The sequence below is a fragment of the Ambystoma mexicanum genome, chromosome 10 (assembly GCF_040938575.1).
Source record: "Ambystoma mexicanum isolate Mex_15411 chromosome 10, UKY_AmexF1_1, whole genome shotgun sequence".
Taxonomy (NCBI): domain Eukaryota; kingdom Metazoa; phylum Chordata; class Amphibia; order Caudata; family Ambystomatidae; genus Ambystoma; species Ambystoma mexicanum.
Window position 1 is genome coordinate 1,633,961,583 of NC_090932.1, and position 24,965 is coordinate 1,633,986,547.

A 24,965-nucleotide genomic window follows, 5' to 3' on the forward strand; every position below is an offset into this window, starting at 1 on the left:
ATGACATCACAATTAAATAAATCAATAGCAAACAGTTACACTTAAATGACTGCTGGTCTCTTAGGGTGTGCTGGCTGTAGAGATGACTGGTTTCCCTGACTCAAGCCCTCCAGTTCAGGCCCCCGAACCAGGAGCAGCTTGGGGCGCATGGTAGTGAGCAGGGCATGCTGGATCAGAGATTGTCGAATGCTGAGGGTGCTGATGCTTCTTGAGCAGGGCATGCTGGATCAGAGATTGTTGAATGCAGAGGGCGCTGATGCTTCTGTACAAGACAGTAGTGCACATGGTAGTGAGCAGGGCATGCTGGATCAGAGATTGTTGAATGCAGAGGGCGCCGATGCTTCTGTACGGAGACAGTAGTGCACATGGTAGTGAGCAGGGCATGCTGGATCAGAGATTGTTGAATGCAGAGGGCGCCGATGCTTCTGTACGGAGACAGTAGTGCACATGGTAGTGAGCAGGGCATGCTGGATCAGAGATTGTTGAATGCAGAGGGCGCCGATGCTTCTGTACGGAGACAGTAGTGCACATGGTAGTGAGCAGGGCATGCTGGATCAGATATTGTTGAATGCTGAGGGCGCCGATGCTTCTGTACGGAGACAGTAGTGCACATGGTAGTGAGCAGGGCATGCTGGATCAGATATTGTTGAATGCCAAGGGCGCCGATGCTTCTGTACGGAGACAGTAGTGCACATGGTAGTGAGCAGGGCATGCTGGATCAGAGATTGTTGAATGCCAAGGGCGCCGATGCTTCTGTACGGAGACAGTAGTGCACATGGTAGCGAGCAGGGCATGCTGGATCAGAGATTGTTGAATGCCGAGGGCGCCGATGCTTCTGTACGGAGACAGTAGTGCACAGGGTAGCGAGCAGGGCATGCTGGATCAGGGATTGTTGAATGCCGAGGGCGCTGATGCTTCTGTACGGAGACAGTAGTGCACATGGTAGCGAGCAGGGCATGCTGGATCAGAGATTGTTGAATGCCGAGGGCGCTGATGCTTCTGTACGGAGACAGTAGTGCACATGGTAGCGAGCAGGGCATGCTGGATCAGGGATTGTTGAATGCCGAGGGCGCTGATGCTTCTGTACGGAGACAGTAGTGCACATGGTAGTGAGAAAAGCATGCTGGATCAGAGATTGTTGAATGCCGAGGGCGCTGATGCTTCTGTACGGAGACAGTAGTGCACATGGTAGTGAGCAGGGCATGCTGGATCAGAGATTGTTGAATGCCGAGGGCGCTGATGCTTCTGTACGGAGACAGTAGTGCACATGGTAGTGAGCAGGGCATGCTGGATCAGATATTGTTGAATGCCGAGGGCGCTGATGCTTCTGTACGGAGACAGTAGTGCACATGGTAGTGAGCAGGGCATGCTGGATCAGATATTGTTGAATGCCGAGGGCGCTGATGCTTCTGTACGGAGACAGTAGTGCACATGGTAGTGAGCAGGGCATGCTGGATCAGAGATTGATGAATGCCGAGGGCGCTGATGCTTCTGTACGGAGACAGTAGTGCACATGGTAGTGAGCAGGGCATGCTGGATCAGAGATTGTTGAATGCAGAGGGCGCTGATGCTTCTGTACGGAGACAGTAGTGCACATGGTAGTGAGCAGGGCATGCTGGATCAGAGATTGTCGAATGCCGAGGGCGCTTATGCTTCTGTACGGAGACAGTAGTGCACATGGTAGTGAGCAGGGCATGCTGGATCAGAGATTGTCGAATGCAGAGGGCGCTGATGCTTCTGTAGGGAGACAGTAGTGCACATGGTAGTGAGCAGGGCATGCTGGATCAGAGATTGTCGAATGCCGAGGGCGCTGATGCTTCTGTACGGAGACAGTAGTGCACATGGTAGTGAGCAGGGCATGCTGGATCAGAGATTGTCGAATGCCGAGGGCGCTGATGCTGCTGTACGGAGACAGTAGTGCACATGGTAGTGAGCAGGGCATGCTGGATCAGAGATTGTCGAATGCCGAGGGCGCTGATGCTTCTGTACGGAGACAGTTGTGCACATGGTAGTGAGCAAGGCATGCTGGATCAGAGATTGTCGAATGCCTAGGGCGCTGATGCTTCTGTACGGAGACAGTAGTGCACATGGTAGTGAGCAGGGCATGCTGGATCAGAGATTTTTGAATGCAGAGGGCGCTGATGCTTCTGTACGGAGACAGCAGTGCACATGGTAGAGAGCAGGGCATGCTGGATCAGAGATTGTCGAATGCTAAGGGCGCTAGAGAGCAGGGCATGCTGGATCAGAGATTGTTAAATGCTGAGGGCGCTGATGCTTCTGTACAGAGACAGTAGTGCAGAAAGAATCAGATTGTAACCCGTTTACGAAGACCAGGGCTCTGCCCCCTGGCTCAGAGTATAGGTTCAAGGCGAAGCCGGTTTTATTTGCTGTGCTTCTCTTGTAAGTGCTACAGGTTGGTGTAGCAAGATTCTAAACTGGAACCAACAGGCATCACTGCGTGTACGGGAGTAATTGCTAGTGTGAATTTAGGATGTCAAGGCTTGATGCAGCCGGGCATTCTGATATCGCCCAGGCACACTCTCATCCTTTGACCTTTCCTTTAAATTAGGAGGTTGTTTCCGAGCAGGTCAAACGTCAACAAGGTTGGGATTGCATTTGAGTGAAATGTTCTTCTTGCTGGTGTAATGAGCAAATGAAGGCAGACCAACCACTCGACCTCGTTGTGCTCCCATAGATAGCTCGAGGTCTAGGCACTAGATTCTGGCATGGGGCACCCACTGCAATCTCGGGCTGGACTGACTCAATGAGGATCATTGAGTGCCCTTGAATTGGGTAATAATTCTAGCATCTTAGGGGCGGGAGTGATGCAGGGTGTAGCGTGGGATCTTGATAGCATGCATTCCATTGCTTAGGGGCGGGAGTGATGCACGGTGTAGCGTGGGATCTTGATAGCATGCATTCCATAGTTTAGGGGCGGGAGTGATGCAGGATGTAGCGTGGGATCTTGATAGCATGCATTCCATTGCTTAGGGGCGGGAGTGATGCAGGGTGTAGCGTGGGATCTTGATAGCATGCATTCCATTGCTTAGGGGTGGGAGTGATGCAGGGTGTAGCGTGGGATCTTGATAGCATGCATTCCATTGCTTAGGGGCGGGAGTGGTGCAGGGTGTAGCGTGGGATCTTGATAGCATGCATTCCATTGCTTAGGGGCGGGAGTGATGCAGGGTTTAGCGTGGGATCTTGATAGCATGCATTCCATTGCTTAGGGGTGGGAGTGATGCAGGGTGTAGCGTGGGATCTTGATAGCATGCATTCCATTGCTTAGGGGCGGGAGTGGTGCAGGGTGTAGCGTGGGATCTTGATAGCATGCATTCCATTGCTCAGGGGCGGGAGTGATGCAGGGTGTAGCGTGGGATCTTGATAGCATGCATTCTATTGCTTAGGGGCGGGAGTGATGCAGGGTGTAGCGTGGGATCTTGATAGCATGCATTCCATTGCTTAGGGGCGGGATTGGTGCAGGGTGTAGCGTGGGATCTTGATAGCATGCATTCCATTGCTTAGGGGCGGGAGTGATGCAGGGTGTAGCGTGGGCTCTTGATAGCATGCATTTCATTGCTTAGGGGCGGGAGTGATGCAGGGTGTAGCGTGGGCTCTTGATAGCATGCATTCCATTGCTTAGGGGCGGGAGTGGTGCAGGGTGTAGCGTGGGATCTTAATAGCATGCATTCCATTGCTTAGGGGCGGGAGTGATGCAGGGTGTAGCGATAGCATGCATTCCATTGCTTAGAGGCGGGAGTGTTGCAGGATGTAGCGTGGGATCTTGATAGCATGCATTCCATTGCTTAGGGGCGGAAGTGATGCAGGGTGTAGCGTGGGATCTTGATAGCATGCATTCCATTGCTTAGGGGCGGGAGTGATGCAGGGTGTAGCGTGGGCTCTTGATAGCATGCATTCAATTGCTTAGGGGCGGGAGTGATGCAGGGTGTAGCGTGGGCTCTTGATAGCATGCATTCAATTGCTTAGGGGCGGGAGTGATGCAGGGTGTAGCGTGGGATCTTGATAGCATGCGTTCCATTGCTTAGGGGCGGGAGTGGTGCAGGGTGTAGCGTGGGATCTTGATAGCATGCGTTCCATTGCTTAGGGGCGGGAGTGATGCAGGGTGTAGCGTGGGATCTTGATAGCATGCGTTCCATTACTTAGGGGCGGGAGTGGTGCAGGGTGTAGCGTGGGATCTTGATAGCATGCATTCCATTCTTGGCTATTTATTTGGTGGCGTTGTATGTTGATTTGCAGATGGTTTGCCTGCGCGCCGGAGAGCAGCCGATTCTTGGCCTTCATTTCATTGGCCCCAACGCTGGCGAAGTTATCCAAGGTTTCACTCTCGGAATCAAGTGAGTTGTACAGGTTGTCACAGCACAGTGCATGTTAGTGGTGGTGTACAGAGCATGCGGCTGCGCATGTCAGGGCTCAAGTCCTAAAAAAAAGCAGGGAGGATGCGGGGGGGGGGGGGGGGCTGTGACGTATGCAATAGAAATTGATGTCAAAGATCTGAACGTATCCTAAGGTGAAATATGCACATTTCTTTTAGTTTGTCTTTCTCAACTGCAGAAAGTGCACAAGGCAAATACGCATTTGCCAAGACAATATATTTCCTTGTAACATTCCTGGCTAAGTATAAAAGGTGTGCACCTTTTATGTCTACGAATCTGTCATTAGTATATTAGAATATTAATGAGTCATTTTCCACTTCGTGATGAGAAATTCCAGTGGTCTTGTGGCAAAGTGGCTTTGTTCGAATCCCTTCCACGGCACTGTTTACATGACAGACCTTTTTTTTTTTTTTTAACTACTTGAAAACACACTGTTAGGCAAAGTTTGCATGCAGTACCCCTTTAGAAAACTACACGCAACTATGACTACAGGTGTAAGCAAACCAACCTTTGGTATAAGTCTGTACTACACAGTTTTGGTAGCGGGGCTGAGCAGCCAGGCTTACATCAAGAGGGGAATGTGAGCAGTAATGATGTTACACAGAGGTCTACAATCACAGGTGCTCAAATAAACTCTTACACTCAAGGTTTCTTTGATAAATACTTATTAATTTATTTATCTGTCAGTTATAAAACATATATAAGAAGGAGGCAATTATATAACACACAAAGTCAATGGGCTAGCCGCTAAAAGTCTTGGATAGGATAAAGCAGTTCTGGTAGTTCAACGGAAAAGTCTCTGCACAAGTCCTCAGAAGTAGTTTGTAAAAATAAGAATCATATTTTGGGTCACAAGCTGATTAGGCCTGCGATTTGCAAAAGTTTCAAGCACTTTCACCACGAGAGGCAAGTACTCTGTCTGATTTCACAGTACCTTACAATGAAGAAAAAGATGCAGCTAATGACTTCTGTTCCTGGCAGTTCCTGCTGTTCGCTGTTCCTGTGCCTCAGTCGTGGGGACAAGAGGGAGGACGTCGGGGGACTCCTGCACTGCACTGGGACTGGTCAAAATGCTTGCAACTGGCAAACTTCAATTCCGGTGGCTGTAGGTAACGCACAGAATCTGGTGTCCCTCTCCCTTGTTATACAGTTTCCTGAAGCACTCTGAGGAAAATGCAACCAGCTCTGAGATAGGTGTGCAGGTGGCTTACTGTTGAGTTGACTGGTCCCAGCAACTCAAAGGGAGAAGTTGTCCTTGCAGGGCTTCTCTGTCGAGATGAACTTGGCCATTCGGACCTGCAGCAGGGCTTCACCGGGCAAACCAACGGTCCAGGAGTTGCGGCAATCGTCCTCTTTAAGCTCGTCTTCGGTTCTTTCGTTCCAGTGGTCGACTCTGCCTTCCAAGCCAAGAGACTCGCCTTTTATTCAGTTCTCTCCCATTCATTCCAGCCTAGCTGTCACTCACCCAGCAGGGTGGCTGTCCTTGCCAGACATGCAGCCAGCCAATCATCACAGAGTGCATTTGGGTCTCCTAGGAGACTAAGCAAAGGGAGTTTCGGGCACCTTCCACACTTCCTGCCCTCCCTAGACACTCGGGCGCCAGAGGCGGTCTTCACTCCTGCAAATGAACAAAGAGACCAAACCTGATTTGGCGCAGAGACAAACTCTGGAAGGACCTTTCCACAAAGAAATGGCGAAAAAAGAAGACCGGGACCTGTTTTTACAGAGGGGGCTCAGACGCCATCTTGAAAAACATGGCTCCCGCGATTTAACATTACCGGAGCTACGAATAGTTTGCGGTTGGAAAAAATCATGGTAATTCTTTGTAAAACCACTGCCACGAGCCATTCTGAGAGGAAAGGGGGTAGCATTTGACTGCTACATGAATACCTAGACACGGGATACTAAGTCGCCCCTCCAGCACTCTATTGTGAGATAGGGTGTGCTCGGTCTAGGAATTTAAATGACTAGTAAAGTCAATTTCACTTTACTCATTCTGGTATACAGTAGTTTATCCCAGAGAAAGTGTTTAAACCTTGGGAGAGCCTAAAAGGCTTCCCTGTGTCAATGCACTGAGGATGCTGTGTGAAACGATGATGCCTATGGAGTTGTTTAAACTCCATAACCAATGAAAACACAGAGGTTAAACACATATCAAAATCCATGAGAGAGTGGGAAAAAGGCGAACATTCTCTCCAGGTAAAAAAGTCCTCAAAATCCAGTAAAGTTGCTGGGGGTCTCTAAGGTGAAAGGAATTAGCACGTGTTTGGGAATTTTGCCTAACACACACATGGGGGGCTGCGTTGGCCCTCTGAAAAAAGTGGGCAGACTAAGTTCACCTGCGTGGTCCCACGACTTGTGGCTTGATTGTTATCCTTGTTGACAGGTTTGGAGCATTATAAGTGACGCTTCCTACCACAAGACTTGACAAACATGCAGGACCGCGCCGCATCCATGGGCGAAGGCTTGTCACATCCAAACCATTTTGAAGAGTAGAGCGTGGCCTTGCGCCTTTTTCTGAGTTGAGCAGCATTCTCACGGTTTGTATATGCAGAATTGCTGCCCGAATACTAATGGGGATTCCAAGTCCACCATTTATTGGCGGTAAAGATAAATCCTCCACAAACACAGAACTTGGCTGCGTGGTGCCGCTGGCGGTAATTCAGTTACTGAGCGAAAATGCAGCAGTAATGGAAGTACGACCAAAATGTACCACACCACCAAACTTGTAATGACCACTATATAAAAATGTCATGCCATCGCCTTCCCTCCTTCCTAATGACACCGTACTCCCACTACAGGTGGTGAACATACAGCATAGATACATTCTCTTTAAGATCAGTAAGCCCAGAGGCTGGTACGCCCATTTACAGGCCCCGCTCCTCTGAATGCCTACCGGCCATTGGGCGCTCCTTTTTCTCTGCTGAGGGGATTTTTGTTTTCCAGAGCTTACAGTTCTTGCAAGATGTTTCATTTGATATTCCTTTGGGAGACAGGAGATATTCCTTTCTCATAAGCTTCTTCCTAGCTCGCAGTCCCCCATGTATCCCTTGGCCTTGGGTCAAGTTAGAACCTGCAGCTTCAATTTCTCACAAGCTGCCCCCATGGATGGTCAGAAGAAAGTGCCCGGGGGCTCACCCCGCCTAAAGATTTTTCCTATATATGGGATTCTTTTTCAGTCTAGAATTGGCTGAAAAAGTACACCCGGGAAGGATACCAAAGAAGAGTTATCCTCTTTGCACCCAGACTCCTGGATTGGGCGATAGGTTCTTGCTGATAGACCTACCACATCAGGAAAGTACTTTTGATATCAAGAGGGTATCTTGCCCCCCCCCCCCCACACCCTATGGAGGCCCTGAGGGAGGTGAAAGGTGAGAGGTGCCGGGACAGCCTAACAGTTTTACCAATACTCTCCAAGTCTTCAGTACAGAGCTTCACATGGAAAAAGCCAACAGTTCATCACCCAGGCACCTCTGAAATCTTCATACTGACACCCCTCTCCTTTCCACACCTGTAACGATGGACCTTGTTACTTCATTGTTAAGCCCAACACTGGCATAACGGAGGGGGGCCCCGTAGCGCACTCGATGTGTGGGGCCATGCGTCACAGGGTGCAGGGGGACCATCAGCCTGAATTCAGAAAAAAACAATGCATTTCTCAGACAGGTGTCAGTGGGCCGAGCTGCGGTAGTGGAGGTACAATGGCACGAAATGGAGGCGATGAGCGTCTGGCTCCCCTGTCCATGTCAAGAACCAGGAAATGCGTGCAGCGTGTGAGCCGGTGCTCGGCGGTACAGAGCTAAGAAAAAGTCCTTTTGTATTTTGCGTCTTTGTGAGGGTGTCAGATATGTGTTTGTATTTATGCATGCGTGCTTGTAAGGGTGTGCCTCTGCAAGTGCATCTATGACTGAGTCTAGGGTGAATGGGTGAGACTGAATGTGTAGTGTGAATGCGAATGCAGTGTGAATGTTCTGGATGTGCATGTGAAGAATGCAGTGTGAATGTTCTGGATGTGCATGTGAAGAATGCAGTATGAATGTACTGGATGTGCATGTGAAGAATGCAGTGTGAATGTACTGGATGTGCATGTGAAGAATGCAGTCTGAATGTTCTGATTGCACATGACTGTTAATGACTGAGTGAGAGAAGTTGAATAGGTGAGTGACTGGTGAGTAGGAATGTAAGTGACATCATTTTGACATGGTATGTCTTACTGGCGTTTTTGGGCCAGGCCAACTTGTTGAGTTTATTACGTGGAAGGGTCTGAATTTCCCTTAATGAAATTAAACTGCCATGCCACAGTAACAAAATGCTGAGGTTTCCTGCCCCAATGAGGCAGGCAACCGCAGCATTTTGTCAAGGCCTGGCTGATGCAATGTATGTTCTTACATACATAGGGGGATGCGTTTGCACAGCCAATATTTCCAATATTTCCTTACTGTGACATTGCATTTTTCACTGGCATTAATGGCTAGGTCAACATGATGATTGTTCTTACATGGTGCACGGAAGGGTGAGGGCGTATTTGTGCAGCCAACAATGAAGTTATAGTTTCTTACTGGGGCATTGTTATTTTTTTTTTTACTGGCATAAGGATGACGTCAACATGAAGAATGTTCTTACAAGGTGGGGTGGGAAGCATTTCTGCAGCCAGTAATTACATGTTTTGTTTCTGTGGCATGAGATTTTCACTGGCATTAACAGCAAAGTTAATGCCAGTAAAGTAGGAGTATGTTTTGGCATGGTGATACTGGCATATATTGGCAGAGCCAGCATCAACATGTTTTCCTATTGTATAATTATTACTGGCCCCACACAGAGGATGCTGATACAATTGGGGGGCCGGGCACCGTCCGTTTGTTCCTACACTAGGTGAAAGATATAAGGTTTGATTAAAAAACATATTTGCATCTTTCACCTAGTGCAGTAAATGGCATAATCATCCTGGTCATTGCGCATGTGTGGTAGTTAATTCTGGGCTGGAGTGTGGCGAGGCCCAAGCTCTGCCACTGAATCTCACCAGCCTAGTGTAGCCCTGTCTGGGGGCTATTTAACATTTTAATATAAGTGCTTCCTTGTTTGGTGGATACGTATAGAGAGAAACACAGGGGCCTGGTTATGAGTTGCTTGGTATTAGTTAATACAGCCAAATAGAATTACTGGTACCTCTTGCTTAGCACATGCAATCATTTGAAGGGTATTGTGAGAAACCAAAGGGTGTTTCACCGACTAGTCGCTTGGGATCTGTCATCCAGGTGGTCGGGCATGGCCATCGCTATTGGATCCAGACCTGGGGGCAGGATAGGTGCGGGTGGTCACCTGGATGAGGGGTCCCGTGGGAGTGGGGCACCCGTAGGAGAGACACAGTATCCCTGTTCCCATTTCCCTGTAGAACACCCTCATTCCATTTGCAATATAGGAAATGTATCTCTTCCACCCTCCTTTCCCACACACACTCTGCTGCACAGACAAAGTGATTCAGGAAAAGATAGACTCTCACACAATCAGTCAATTTGACATGTCCAAACATCACGGTAAGGCTGAGTCAGGCACTTAACCTTAATGACTCGCACCTGAATACTGTTACATTTCCCCACTAGGATAAAAGGCAGAGCATGAGAGCACCCGGAGAGCAAGGCAACCAAAGCAAGCAAGACCAGCAGAATGGAAGGGCAGGAAATCCCAGGAAGGCAACGTGACTATGGAAGCAGAGCAGACTGGACCAGGAGGCGAAGGCAAGGCCGTAGTGCTACCAGCTTCAAGGTGAAAGTCGCCGCAGAATCCCAAAGGGCCAACTTCCTGCCACTGCAGAAGTTCACGGCGTTACCTCCTTCATCTGCGGCGTGAGGACTTGAAAGGAGGCTACACGCGCTGGGCCAAAAGCCTTGACTGAACGGAATGTCTTGATATACTGTATCAGCTGCTGTCTTTGGATAGTCGAGAACCCGCAAGTGAAAGCACATTGTAACAAGAATGAAGAATGCCGAGATTGTGCGTATGAGAGAAGCCATGAAAGAAAATGACTAAGAAAGGAGGCAAATAGTCAAAGTGATCATACGAGGAGAAAGTCAAGGGTACAAGCCCCCTTGTACAGTCAAAGGTCTTTGACAAGAAGTGAATGGAACTGCAGATTCCAGAAGGCCTCGGGAGAGGAAGCCGATATAAACCTTTGAACTGTATCCAGTATTGTGGTTTGCGCATAGTACGGCAGCCGTAAGAAAGAGAATTTTGATTGTGAAAAGTAAACACAATGTAAAAGAGTGTCCCGACGAGGCGCGATCGCCTATCAGAAGCCTCTGTATCAAACTGGCAAGTACGTAAAAGTGAAAGTGTGATGTCCGCGGTTTGAAGGTTTGCGCCAGATCGAGGGAAGCCAGAACTGCCTACAGAGGAAGGTCTGAGCCCAGAGAAGGGGGGACCTGAGTGCACCAGTGAACGTGAACCAAATATTTGTTTAAAAAGACATTAAGACTTCCTGAAGACTATCAGCTAATGGAACTGGTAAAGTTAAGTGAACTGTGATTTGAAGGCTACACTGAACCTGACAGAGAGATGTCAAGTGAAAGCCACAGAAGAGGGGAATCCTGCATGGTGAGAGCTTGGGAAAAGTCTTGTGCTGCCAAGCAAAATACATTGATACAAGGGATCCTCCCTTTTTGGAAGAAACGGCTTCCTGATGCCTATAGACCCAATTGGTGCTCAGTCATGCCACTGTTGCGCCTTGTCCCGTGATGCAACGTGGGGAAGGGAGTGTAATAGTGCAGCAGTCCTGAACTACCAAAACCTTTTTGGAAATTTTAGTTTGCATTACACTCCTACAGATACAGACTCAAGTGCAAGGGTTGCCGGGGGGCAGTGCGGGTGTACAACTGGGTGGGTAGGGACCTGGGCTAGAAATCAGATGGTAGCCAGGTAACCAGTGCAGGATCAAACCGGAAATCAGCAGTGGAGAGGAAGAGAGAAGGCAGAAGCAAAAAGGAAGGTCTTGAGGTGCTTCCGGAACGGAGATGGTCCTCCTCAAGATTCAGAGAGGCAGGGAGGCTGTTCCAGACAGAGGCCCCAGCCAAAGAAAGAGATTACCCCCAACTCATTGCTTGGAGAAGCGACTGACCCTGAGGGAGTTGGAGGTGGAGGAGCGAAGAGCTCGAATAGGAAGGTATTTAGGAAGAGAGAGTTGGAGGTATTGAGGACCCAAACCCAGAAGGACTTTTGGACAATGCAGAGGGTCTTCAACTTAATCCTTGCAGGCACTGGGAGCCAATGCAGAGATTTCAGTGCTGGAGAGATACGAGGGCTTGATGCCAAGGACAAGTCTTGCAGTCCTGTTCTGGATGAGTTGCAGATGGCGGAGAGTAGAAGCAGGCAGATTTAGAAAGAGGCTGTTGCAGTAATCTAGCCTAGAGAGAACAAGAGCTCTGGAGACAGCGAGCTTCTGGAAGAAGGAGAGGAGAGGAAAGGAATAATACCTCTTACAAGGTGCAGATGGTAGTGTGACTTCTTAGAGATGTCAGAAATGTGAGGAGAAAAGGCGAGTATGGAGTTGAAGATGATCCAGAGGTTCTTAGCCTCACAGGTGGGAGCAGGAAGAGGAGGCCGGCCAGAGAGTGACAAGAAAGGAGGGAGTGGGTGTGCCGATGAGGAGAATCTCTGTCTAACTGGCAATAAGGCAGAGATCATTGGCGGCACATCACTCCTGGATAGCAGACAGTGAGAGATGATAGAAGGAGAAGAGGTGGCATAGCACTGAAAGTTGGAGCAGAGAGCCGCAATGCAGTGGGCGAGAGGTGCCAGGTATTGGCTGAACAGCCAGGGAGAGAGGTTAGACTCCTGGGGAACACCACAGGTAGAGAGTGAGATAGAGGAAAGAAAGGACCCAAGATGATAGAGCAGGATGGCATGGTTGACCGTAAGGCAGAAGAGAGATCGAGTAAAATGAGGACAGAGGGGAGATTAGAATCAAGGTTAGAGAGCAGGTCTTCATGGATGTTCAGGAGAGCAGTTTCAGTTCTTCTGGCTGCTCTGAAGCCAGACTGATGGTCATGGAGACAACCAACAGATTCAGTGTGAAGATTGAGGTGGGAGATGGCCAGCTTTTCCAGGAATTTTCCCATGAAAGGAGTGATGGAGATCGGGCGATAGTTAACTGGGCAAGAGAGGTCGGCTGAGGATTTGTTGAGAAGAGGGTGCACAAGAGAGTTCTTCAGGGGGAAGGGAAGGCTCCAGTGGTGAAGGGGTGGTTGCAGAAGTCAGCCAGGGCCGGAGCGAGGGTGTCTATGTGGTCCTTGATGGTTTTGGAACAACAGGGAAGAACCTGTTTTGACGAGACTTTCATAGAACAGACTTGTCTGGAAACCTCATCGGGGAAGAACAGAGGAAAGGAAGAGAAAGAGGGAGGAGAGGTGGCCACAGGGGGGCTGGAGGTAGAGGAGAGAGTCGAGAGAGGAGGAGGAGAGGACAGAGGGTGGACAGGATGTCCTGGGTTTTAGAGATGAAATGCAAAGCCAGGGCCGTGCAGAGGGCCTGCGAGGGGAGAGAAGAAGTAGAGACTGCAGCGGGATTGGCCAGCTCCTTGCAGATTTTAAAGAGTTCGGCCGAGTTGTTAGATGCAGCAGAGACGCAGGTTGGATATGGGCTCTCTTAGTGCAGACAGAGAGCCGGTATTGCCTTTGGAGCAGGCGGCAGGCCAGTTTGTCAGAGGATGCGCAAGAAGCTAGCCATTTCCTCTCAGCCACCCTGCACTTGCGTTTAAAGGTGATGAGGCCAGAGTCATACCAGGAGTTGCACTTAGCTTTGGGCTTCAAGTGGATCCTCATGACAGGGGCAAGAACATCAAGAGTATCAGACATAGAAGAGGGGAGCATGGAAGGGCTGTGTTAGGATGTGAGTCAGCCAGAGGAGGAGGGGGGAGAGAAAGTGGCGGCGAAAGCCTCAACTGACACACGCTTCATGGGTCGGATGGCTGAGAAGGTAGGTGTTAGTGCTGGAGTTGGCTTGGCCTGAGGAGTAGAAAGGTGGAGATGGGAGGAAAGGAGAACGTGATCACTCCAGGAGAGAGGAATGATGAGGGAGATGGAGAGGGGAGGTCTGAGGAGATCAGAACATCCTAAGTGTGCCCTGCAGAGTGAGTCGGGCCAGAGGGGAGAATAGAAAGAGAGAGAGAGTCACAGAGGTAACAAAAGAGTTCAGAGAAGGGACAGGAAGCATCCAGGTGGATGTTAATGTCTCCAAGGAGGAGGAGTTGAGTGGTCGAGGCCAGTAGTGAGGAGGAGAGGTCCTCCCGCTCAGAGAGGAATGAGGTGATCTGACCAGGTGGCCGATAGATAGTAGTCACGTTAAGAGAATGGCCTGGAGAGAGAGAGAGAGAGAGAGCCTGCAGACAAGGCATTCGAAAGAGGAGTAGGCCTGCAAAGGAATGACAGAGGCAGAAATCCACTCCAGGAAGATCAAGGCTACACCCCCTCTGGAACAGTTGGGTCTGGGCGCGGAGAGGATCTTGTAGCCATCAGTGAGGAGAGCGTCAAAGCTTGTGACAGAGCTGGCTGTGAACCGTGTCTCAGTGAGACTGAGGACATTGAGACCAAGTTCTTCCAGGAGGCGGCCAATGTCAGAGGTTTTTTTGACAGCTAAGCGAGAGTTCAGTGGCAATATGGAGAAGGTTGCCAACCTTGAAAGACTTCCAGGGAGGGATACGAATCAGAGGAAGCGTCTATCAAAGGGGAGAAGGTTGTCCTGAGGGGCTTGGACCAAGACAGTGCCATTCAGTTAAACATTAATGATGACCTTAGAGGTGTGCAAGGGGGCCAGGAGGGCCTCCCACTGGATGCCACCATTAATGGCAGAAGAAGAGAGGGAGAGAGCACAGGGACCATATGAAGAGTCCATAGGTCTGGCGAGTGACCGACAAAGAAGTTGTCAGTGAGGGTCTGTCTGGAGGAAGCACTGGTATAAGTGTCAGCAATAGGGAGGCCTGGGTTGGAGACCAGGATCTTGTTTTTTAACTTCTTCCTACCAGACTTAGTGAGGAGAGCAGGATAGTTGCTAGAGAAGCAGTTTGAAAAGATAGGAGAAACACCCTTGGATTGTACTCCTTGTGTCTGTCGTACTTCTGATAACCATGCCTTCCTTACAGTATGCATGATTTAGGGTTATGTGAACTCATCTGTTCTACCCCGTTTTGACTTCCCATAGGATTCCAGGGGATTAAAATTACTGCATGCGGTAATGCTTTTGTGTGGAGATAACCTCCACACAAAATCAGGCTAATTTGAAGCGTTTCACATCTGAAACTCAGAATTTGGGGAATCCGTAAAACATTGGCTAAATTCCAGATGATTTACCACCACCCAACCATTAGGGCTAGAAACTTTACATTCAGAATTTAAATCTGGTAAACATTGGCATAGAAAAAGGTGGTAAAAATGTTGGAGGAGCCACTTGATGATTTGGCACCATAGGTGTCTTCTGAGGGGATTCAATGAGGGCCATACATCCCTCACTCCTATCAGAAAGCAGACAGAGTTGGAGTCAATGAAGCAGACAGAGGGACTTGGCTGAGCTATTAGGAAGGTCATATAGTGACAGAATGCCATCTGATAAGGGTGGGGTAGCCTAAGGGTTTTGATATTTAGTAATACATTGATGCATGTAATTCTGTTTTGAGGGGATTGGGTCCTCCGACGTATTCCATATCTATGACAGGTAATGTCCACAGTTGTGCTGCTTAGGAAAATCTTCGGGGTCTGCGTCCTGCCTCGATGACGTCGCCGAGGGCCTCCTCCGACATCACCCGATGTGACAAGTAGGACGCACAACGCCTGTAGCTTCAGTTCCGTTTTTCCGCGAACGTGTTCGCTTCGTGAATCTCGGTACGCCTCGACTCTTTGGAGTTTGCTGTATTCTTCTCGGTTCGTTGAAACTGTTCGGTTTTGTGAAAACCTGTTCGTGATGATGTCTACTTCGTCTTCAACCCTGCGTCCGGGCTTCAAGAAATGCGGGGACTGTGGGTCCAAGACGACGGTCATGGACTCGCACGATGCCTGCCTCTGGTGCCTCGGGGAGGCCCACGATACGGACGACTGTGTCGACTGCCAGTCGCTCACGGCCAAGGCCTTGTGGGAGCGCAAGAAGAAGCTGACGGTATGTCGGGTGTCTAAGCCCCGGAAGTCGAGGTCTACGGGGCTTTCGACAGATGACTCGAGAGGCGACTCTCCACGTCATCGTCGGAAGTCCAGTGGGTCTCCTTCCAGGAGTCGGTCTCGCCACTCCTCCGCCTCTTCGAGGCATTCCCGGAAGTGCCGGCATCGGTCGCCTTGCCCGTCCTCTTCCGAGGACTCCGCCCGTCGGCGGGTCGCTTATCCCACCATGCATGCGACACCGGAGGAATGGGCTTCCTTCGGGAAGCAGATGTTAGCGATTCTTGAATCGCAGGGCACCGGTCCGTCTGCGCCTCAGAGTGGGGTCGATCGGCACCGATCGAGAGACACCGCTCGTACGCTTTCGGGCTCGGGTGGTCGGCACGGCTCGCGGGAAAGGTCCCGCTCAGACAAGGGTAGCCGTTCTCGCCATGCCCGTTCCAGGTCCCGGTCCTCAACGTGCTCGAGACCGCGTGATCCTGTGCCGTCTTCTAGGAAGACGTCGACGCCTGTGGCGCCAAGGTCATCGACGATTTCTCTCGAGGCTCTGCCTCCGAGGAGGGTCATCGACGCTGTCGGCGCCTAGGTCGTCGAGAGACACGCTCAGAGCTCCGGCTTCGAGGCCTGTGTCGACGCCGTCGATGCTGGCGGCGCTGCAGCTGACGTCAACGCCGGTTCGCTCGACGCTGATTCGCTCAGCGCCGATTCACTCGACGCCGGCGCCGACTCGTTCGGCGCCCTCAACGCCTTTCGAGGCGGTGGTGTCGGAGGTGCCCTGTGGCACGGGATTAGCCCCTAGAAAGGCTCTGGCTAAGGTCAGGCATAGCTTTGGTCCCCAGGTGTATTCCTCTCACCACCTGGAGTACATTTCAGAGGGTGATGAAGGCTCTGATGAAGGCTTGGTTTCGGTTACGGTACCAGATGAGCTTCTCTCGGGCCATAGCCAGTTTGATGGCCTGAGGCAGTCACTGCTTGATGCCAGTGGACTGGACACCGCTCCGGAGGTGGAGTTTTGTAGGCCGGAGCCTGGCACTCATGCCAATTCTTCATACTGGCGCCTTATGTCTCGGGTCACCGAGTACTTGGGATGGTCGGCTCCCCCAGGGGAGTTCGTTCAAGATGATCTCACGGACATCCTTGATCTTGGTCCCCCCACTGACCCGGTACTGCCGTTTCATATGGCTGCAGAGAAGGGTGGTGGCGGCTTGGACTGCTCCGGATAGTCTCCCGGCAGTGGGCAAGTCTTTGTCAAGAAAATACCGTCCAGCCAGTAGCGACCCCTGCTACTTGTCCAGGCACCCCACTCCGGAGAGTTTGGTGGTGCAGGCGGCTACGGCCCCGGCAAAGTAGGCGTCGTATCCTACCATCCCTCCGGATAGGGACGACAAACGTTTTGACGGCTGGGCGAAGAAAGTGTTTTCTTCAGGGGGTATGGCGCTTCAGGCGGCCAACTCCATATGTGACTTGTCTCGTTTCACACACACTCTGTGGAACTGTGTTGCATTACCGGCTGAACATATTCCCGAAGGGGACGAACGGGATGGTTTCCTTGCTATGGTTCAGGATGGCAAGGATGCCAATTGTGAGGCCGTTCAGTCGGGTTTGGACATGGCAGATTGTATCAGCTGGTCCATGGCGCGAGCACCGTAATATGCAGGTTTGCGTGGTTGCGGAAGTCTGGGTTCGCTCCTGATGTGCAGTCCCGGCTCCTCAACATGCTCTTTGACGGTGAACATTTTTTTGGCAGCAAGGCTGACGAGAGCCTTGAGAGGTTGCAGACCTCCAAAGCTTCAGCGAATTCGTTGGGCGCTGCAGTTCGACAACCTCTGCCTTTTCGTCCTAGGGGACAACAATGGAGGGGAGGTTCCTTTCGCTATTATTCGTCCTTCATAAAGCAAGAGGAACTGTCAGTCAAAGAGGCCACTGTAAGAGTGCCAGAGGTGGAAAACAAGGTACTCGAGGTGCCAAGGCTGCTCGGGTAGTTGCCTCTTTGCCCTCAGGTAACGCCGCTACCGCTCAGTCATGAGGCCAGGTCCCATGGTTCGCCGGTTGGGGGAAGGCTGGCGCAGCATCTTGTAGAGTGGCGTGCCATTACTTCAGATGTGTGGGTTCTGGAGATCATAACCCACGGCTACTGTCTTCCTTTTCGGCAGAGGCCTCACGACAATCCACCTGGGATCCTCTCTTTGAAGAGTCTGGATCCGCTCCTTGCGCAGGAAATTCAAGCCCTGCTGGAGAAAGGCGCCATAGAACTGGTGCCTGTAGCGGAGAGGAACAAGGGATGGTATTCCCCTTATTTTTTGATTTCGAAGAAAGATGGGGGATTGAGACCCATCATGGACTTGCGCGGTTTTCACAAACTCCTCAGGAAGGACAAGTTCAAGATGGTTCCTCTCTCAAGTCCTCCAGGCCCTTCAACTTCAGGGTTGGTTGGTGTCTCTCGACCTCAAGGACGCTTACTTCCATGTGCCGATCCATCCCAAGCACAAGAAGTACCTGAGGTTCGCGGTTGGCGACTCGCACTTTCAGTTTCGGGTCCTGCCGTTCGGATTGACCTCCGCCCCGAGGGTTTTCACCAAGCTCATGGTGGTGGTGGCAGCGCATCTCAGGAAAGGGGGGATTCACTTCTACCCCTCCCTGGACGATTGGTTGATCAGGGGGAGCTCTCCCGAGCAAGTCCTGGATCATCTTTCCGTCACCTGCCACTCCCTTCACAAGCTGGGCTTCTCCCTCAATTTAAAGAAGTCCCATTTGACGCCAACACAGCGGCTCCAGTACATCGGAGCAGTGCTCGACACATCCCTGGGGCTGTGGTTTCCTCCCCAGGTGAGGGCTCTTAACATTCAGCAGATGGTGCACAAGTTTCAGCTTGCCCAGACTCTCCCAGCGTCTGAGTTCTTGAGACTGCTCGGCCTCATGGCATCCTGCATTCTTCTGGTGCCAGAGGCCAGGTTTCGTATGAGATCTTTGCAATGGGCACTCAAGCTCCAGTGGTCTGTCCTCCGGCAGGTTGTCAGACCCTGTTCAGGTGCTGCCCTCGGTCGCCCAGGACCTTCTGTGGTGGGCCATCAAAGGCAATCTGAAGAAGGGGGCCCCATTTTGGCTGCCCTGGCCAGAGGTGACGATCGTGACGGACGCATCCCTCACGGGATGGGGAGCTCATGCCAACGAGTTGAGTCAGCGGTCGTTGGTCTCCGTCGGAGTCCAGACCCCATATCAATCTGTTGGAGCTGAGGGCTGTCTGGCTAGCCCTGAAGGCTTTTCTGCCGACTGTGCGAGGAAAGAGTGTCCTGATTCTACGGACAACACAGTGGCCATGCACTACCTCAACAAAAAGGGTGGGGCAGGGTCACTTCCTCTGTGCAGGGAGGCGATGCAGCTCGAGTTCTGGGCCATCCAGCAGGAAGTTTCGATCTCGGCTGTTCATCTGGCCAGAGACGACAACGAGACGGCGGACACTCTGAGCAGGCAGAGCGCGATCTCTCACGAGTGGGAGCTGGCTCAGGAGATTCTCCTGGAGATCTTTGCCCTTTGCGGGACCCCTCAAGTGGATCTCTTTGCCTCCAGTGTCAACCGGAAGTGCGAAAGGTTCTGCTCGCAGGAATTTCCCACAAAAGGAGCCTTAGGAGACGCGCTCGTGGTGGAGTGGTCACTGCTGTATGCGTTTCCTCTAGTCCCCGTCATCCCGCAAGTACTGCAGAGGTTACAGAGGTTTGGTTCCCGGATGATCCTCATTGCTCTGGCGTGGGCCCAGAGGACGTGGTACCTGGACCATCTCGACTTGTCCATCTGCCCTCCACGTCGTCTTCCCTACCGAGACGATCTGCTCTCACGGGAGGGGGATCAGGTTCTCCATCCAGAGGTCAGATCCCTCAACCTTCACGCTTGGCTTCTGCAAGATTGAGGTATAAGGATTGGGACCTCCCTGAAGACGTGATGGAGGTGTTGCTCTCGGCCAGGCAGCCAGCAACAAAGTCTCTGTACCGTTGCCGTTGGAGAAATTCTGCGACTGGTGCAGAGTTAAGAATGTGGATCCTTTTGAGTGTGACATTCCCATGGTTCTGTCTTTTTTGCTTTCCTTGGCCCACAGGGGCTTGCAAGTGGGGACCATTAAAGGTTACCTGGCGGCGCTGTCCATATTTAAGCGCTCGTATGAAGAATGTACCTATTTTAAGATTCCTTTAATTTCTTAGTTTTTGAAAGGGCTCACTAATGTGTTCCCTCCGTCACCTTTTCTGGCGCCCGGTTGGGATTTGAACCTTGTTCTTAAGTTTCTTATGGGTGCTCCGTTTGAGCCTTTGCATTCTTGCCCTTTGAGACTGTTAACTCTGAAAGCTGTGTTTTTGGTTGCGGTTACTTCCGCTCGCAGAGTGAGTGAGTTACAGGCACTTTCAGTTAAGTCACCCTTCACTGTGTTTCATAAGGACAGGATTGTCCTTAGAGTTCGTCCTTCCTTTCTTCCGAAGGTGGTTTCGGAATTTCATTTGAGCCAGAAGGTTGTTCTTCCAGCGTTCTATCCTCCTCCATATCCTGGTAAGGAAGAGGAGAGGCTCCATAGGCCTGATCCTAGGAGAGCGTTGAGCTTTTATATTACACGCATGTTCCGGGTCACAGTGGACGATCAACTTTTCATTGGTTACGCTGGAAAGCGTTTGGGACAAGCTGTGATGAAACAGACTTTGTCTCGTTGGGTTATTTTAGCTATCTCTGAGTGTTACCGCTTGGCGGGTAAGGACCCTCATGATGGCTTGCGGGCCCATTATACCAGTGGAGTGGCTGCGTCTACTGCCCTGCAGAGGGGTGTTCCTATTCGTCACATCTGTGATGCAGCCACCTGGGCTTCAGTACATACTTTTGTACGTCACTACTCCCTCAATTCCATCCGAGGGCAGGATCTGGACTTTGGCAAGGCAGTCCTTTATTGCGCAATTTGATTGGGCATGCTAAATTTGTGTTCTAAATTCTTTTCCCACCTCCTTGCTTAGTACTGCTTTGGGAGTCTGTCATAGATCTGGAATACGTTGGAGGACCCAATCCCCTCGAAGAACAAGTTACTTTCTTACCTGGTAACTTTCTTTTGATGGGATGGTCCGACGACGTATCCCATATCGCTCCCTCCCTACTTTCCCTGCTGCAGAATTTCTTTTGCGATTGCAGCTTGCGTTCCGCAAGGCCTTGTGTGTCAGACTGGCAGAAAATTGGTGTCACACGTTCTGGGGGAAAAAACTATAACTGAGGCTACTGGCGTCGTGCGACCTACTTATCACATGGGGTGACGTCGGCCGTTGGAGGAGGTCCTCGGTGACGGCGCATCGATGTCATCGACTCAGGACGCAGACGACGAAGATTTTACAAAGCAGCACAGCTGTGGACATTACCTGTCATAGATATGGAATACATCGTCGGACCATCCCATCAAAAGAACGTTACCTGGTAAGAAAGTAACTTGTTCTTCTGAAAGTGGGCTTTGCTTAGCTCATCGGACTCCACTTTAATAATGCTTCATATGAAAAAGCATTGTGCACTCATGGGCCTTTGATGTGACCATCTTCTGACAGCCTCTGCAGCTGCCCTGCAGTGGCAGCAGGGCACATGCAAAGGTCATTTGTGCATTCCTGAAAACAGCTTCTGGAACCCAAAGTGCCAACAGGCATGGGTGGCTTTTTAACTGCATGCACCTCTTGTTCAAAATATAATTGTGCCCCTAGCAGCCTGGTGGCATTTGGCAAATCTAAATATAAGCCATGTCTGGTGTTTACATGGTGGTCGCTAATCGTCTCGATGCCAACTTGCTATTGGGCAAAGCACGACTGGACCATCTTGGCACTGCCTCGGCTGCAGTGAAACACCCAGAGCTCCAAAGACCGGGCAGTAAAGGTATTTGAAGTGGTCCGGTTCCATCTTAAAAAGCCCTAGTGGCTTGCAAGTCCTCATTTTCTAACTTTTTGAAGACATCTTCAATAACTCTGACAGTTGCTGCTGAAATAATTGCCTAAGCACCCCAATCTGAAAGCCCCCAGAGTGCCCTTTCAACCTAAAGTCAGTTTTCTATGTGATTACCCTTGCAGGGGTGGGTCAGTAATATTCTTAATAGTTGTGTGCCTTTTTGTTAGTTTAAGTAAAGATTCATTTTTATAGAACCTCGGTTGTACCCAGTATTATTATTGTTTGGTTTACTTCTGTACCAGCTCATTACCCCGTCTGAAGAGTATAGCCTTCCCTGAGCCTGCACTTCCCTAAGAGTTGAAGGAGGTCTAACTGTAGTGCTTTGTCTGCTGTGCTTCTATGTTTTTACCGACCCATTTTTCTATCACTGATTTCTTTTCTTCTCTTTTTACTGCTTTTTCCCGCAAACTACAGAGGGCACCCCCATACGCATCCAGCCCCTCAATCCCTTCCTCTCCCCATGAAACATTACCTCACTCAAAGCAACCATTTTTGTCGAAAAATGTGGTACAGAATGGTCGGGGGAAAAAATATCTGCAGTGAAAACTCTTCTGTAAAACTGCTTCTCGTTTTAGTGGTAGCGTGTGGCTGAGTAGGAGTGTTATTCACTACTCCTCTCTGTACTCCTGCAGAACACGTGTGTGTTTTCTTTTTGTTGTTGTTTTTTTACTGCGGAATTCAAATTGCATGTGCAGAAGTCGAAAACAAGCATTAACAAATCCCAACCTTTTGACATGTTTGTAGTGAATGTGCTGCTACTTGTAGGTATTGAGATCACATGACCATGTACCGTCACGAATTGCCAAGTTTTACAATCATGTGTTCAATTTACCATCATATGCTAGCATGGCAGGATATGTTCCCATACTCCTAACATATTTAAGGTATTCCCATCGGTACAGTAAGATACTCTATCATTGCCAGGTGTTCACACACATTTCCAGCTTTTGCTATCAGACAAGAATTACAGGTATCAGGTAATAATATCGCCATATATATGGTCGCCGTAAATAATATCGCCGGGAAAATGTTGTGGCGATATTATTTGGGTGACCATATATATGGGGACAGGGGCAAAAAAAAAAACGGCCATTTTTCGGCGATATTTTTGCATGGCGAGATTTTTGTGGCGACATTATTACATGGAACCGAATTACACGCACAATTTACTAGATATTTTAAGATGTTGGCAATACAAAATGTCTAACATCGATTTGCAGAGCGGGGGATTAATGTCCTTAACAATGGGTGTGAGTATGCGGAAATAAGACCAGAGGATGCAGGAGAGGTACAAACATGAACCAGGAACGAGGATAGTAGGGCAGGTTATAAGAACGGGATAGTGGAGGAAGTGCTACGTTTAGGATTATGGGGTCACAGATAAGTGCTTTGGTGGGGTTTCCGTAGAGAGGTAAGGAGAGAGGAGAACAGAGAGATGTGGTCGTGTAGAAAGTTATTTTAAACAAATTAAACAATGATCACAAAATGATGAGGAAAGTTGAAGGCGGCGGGGGGCAGCGTGCCAGAGGGTAATGATGAGCCAGGTGGGGAGCGATGGGCAAGAAGCGAGAGGAGGAGCTGAGGGCCAGAGGGGAGCAATGAGCCAGAAAGCAGCGAGGGAATGCTAGTCCAGAAAGCAGAGGGGTGGGCGTGAGCCAGAAAGCACAGGGGTTGGTGGGCCACAAAGCAGAGGGAGCGGTGTGGGCCAGAAATAGGGCAGGAGCTGCAGACTGTGAGAAAAGATGGGAACAGCCTGATAGACTGGGAGAAAGGATGCGAGAAAGAGTCAAAGACTGTAGATGGCAGGAGGAATAAGATAGTGTACGGTGCGAGTTGGGAGCTTGGTTGGAAGTGCTATGGCGACTGGGGGTGAGTTGTGACTTGGCAGTGTGACACAGCAAGTCAGTCTGCACAGCACCTGGCTGGGCTGGCAAAGTGAGTGGTTTGGGAATGTAAGTTGTGATGTAGAATTGCTAAGTGTGAGATGGTGTTCGTGAGTGGGGGATTGTAGAACATAGAAGGGGAATATTTGCACCATTAAAACTGTTAACGTTCAAAGATAGTAATATAAATGGGCATGCACTTTACACCAAATATTTTGTGCAAAATAAACACTGTTCTGTCAAGCCGTGAACATGTGGGACTCTTTCTATTAAAATGATAGCAAAGACCACTTACCAAAGGTGCAAATAATGACAACCTGGCTCTCTTTCAGCGTTTCACACACTGCCTCTTTCTAGCAATCTGGCTCTCTTTCAGTGTTACACACACTGCCTCTTTCTAGCAATCTGGCTCTCTTTAACAATGGTTCTCTCTAGCACCCCCTGTCAATGAGAAATGTGCAGCATAAATACTGCAATAAATACAGTTTTGTGCCTCCAAATTTTCAGTTTCATGTCACAATATCGTGGAGGGTCTGTCTTTGTAATCTAACTTGTCTTCATATAGCTGGGAACTGAATTGCCCCCTTCCCTTCAAGGGCCTCTTTCCCTGCCTTTCACACCCCTCTTCCGGTTTTCACTTGGAGAATTTGGAATATCCTCGGAGGGCCGTGTTCACCAACTGAAGAGGGCTGTTGGCTCTTCCTACACTTTTAGTGGAGAGCAACAGTGTTGGAAAAGTAGATTATGCAGCTGCAGTGGAGTCCTTTGGGGCGGCAACCTCTAGGGGAGTGTCCTTCATTTAGACAATAATGAACATAAACTTTGCATAATGAAAATGAATTCCTGTTTGTCAGTTGGTTGTATACGTGGTCTACTTATTAGTTTTAAGTACAAGTCAATGAAAGGTTATTTAAATTGCAGTGATTTAATGATATTGGATATAACGTGCAGTACGAGGTAGCCGTAGAGGAGCAATGTGGGGGTGTATTCTGGTGGTTGGTCCCGGGTGCAATCTTGCCTAGGATGCATCTTCCTAAAAGACCCCAAAACTGTGTTTGTGTGTACTTTTGCCTGTGTCACTATAAGCGATTGATGAAACCGCCATCTTGGGAATCAAAATGCACTGGGGGTCATTCCGAGTTTGGGGGCAGCCATGGTGCTGCTAGCATGGCTGCCTCCAAAATGGGGTCCGGGTCTGGTCTGGCTGAATGGGGACTTACCGGGCCATTCCGACCTTGGAGGACCCCATCAAGGCTCCAGTCTTCAGGCTCTGTAGTGGCACGAACCAACCATCCCCTCTGCAGTCTGAGTGCTTTCAAGTCTGACCTTACACAAGGCACCGAGACTCCAGTGGGGAAAGAGGGTTAGGAACACGATGGTTGGATGGGTTCAGCAGTAGGGTAACCGGTGAGAGGGTTAGGAGAGGGGAGGTGGATAGGGAAGGGGACAATGGATAACACAATAATCATACACTACACATCATACGATGCACAACAGAGAGTTAGAAAGAGACTTATCTCTGGGTTGAGCACTGGCTTCCTGCCTGCGTACACTCAGGTCTGGTATCTGTCTGGAGCGTATTACCGCTGCAAGAGAGCAATGAGTTACTATAT

The 24,965-nt window shown here is 50.0% G+C and overlaps 1 protein-coding gene across 1 annotated transcript in view; it reads left to right on the top strand.

The window, feature by feature from the left end:
* The window catches only part of TXNRD2 (thioredoxin reductase 2), a 1,379,521-nt gene that overhangs the window by 1,299,837 nt on the left and 54,719 nt on the right, over positions 1–24,965 (top strand). Inside the window, exon 16 of the mRNA XM_069620040.1 lies at positions 4,255–4,352. Coding sequence (XP_069476141.1) covers positions 4,255–4,352 — 98 coding nt within the window. The remainder of the gene's footprint in view (positions 1–4,254; positions 4,353–24,965) is intronic.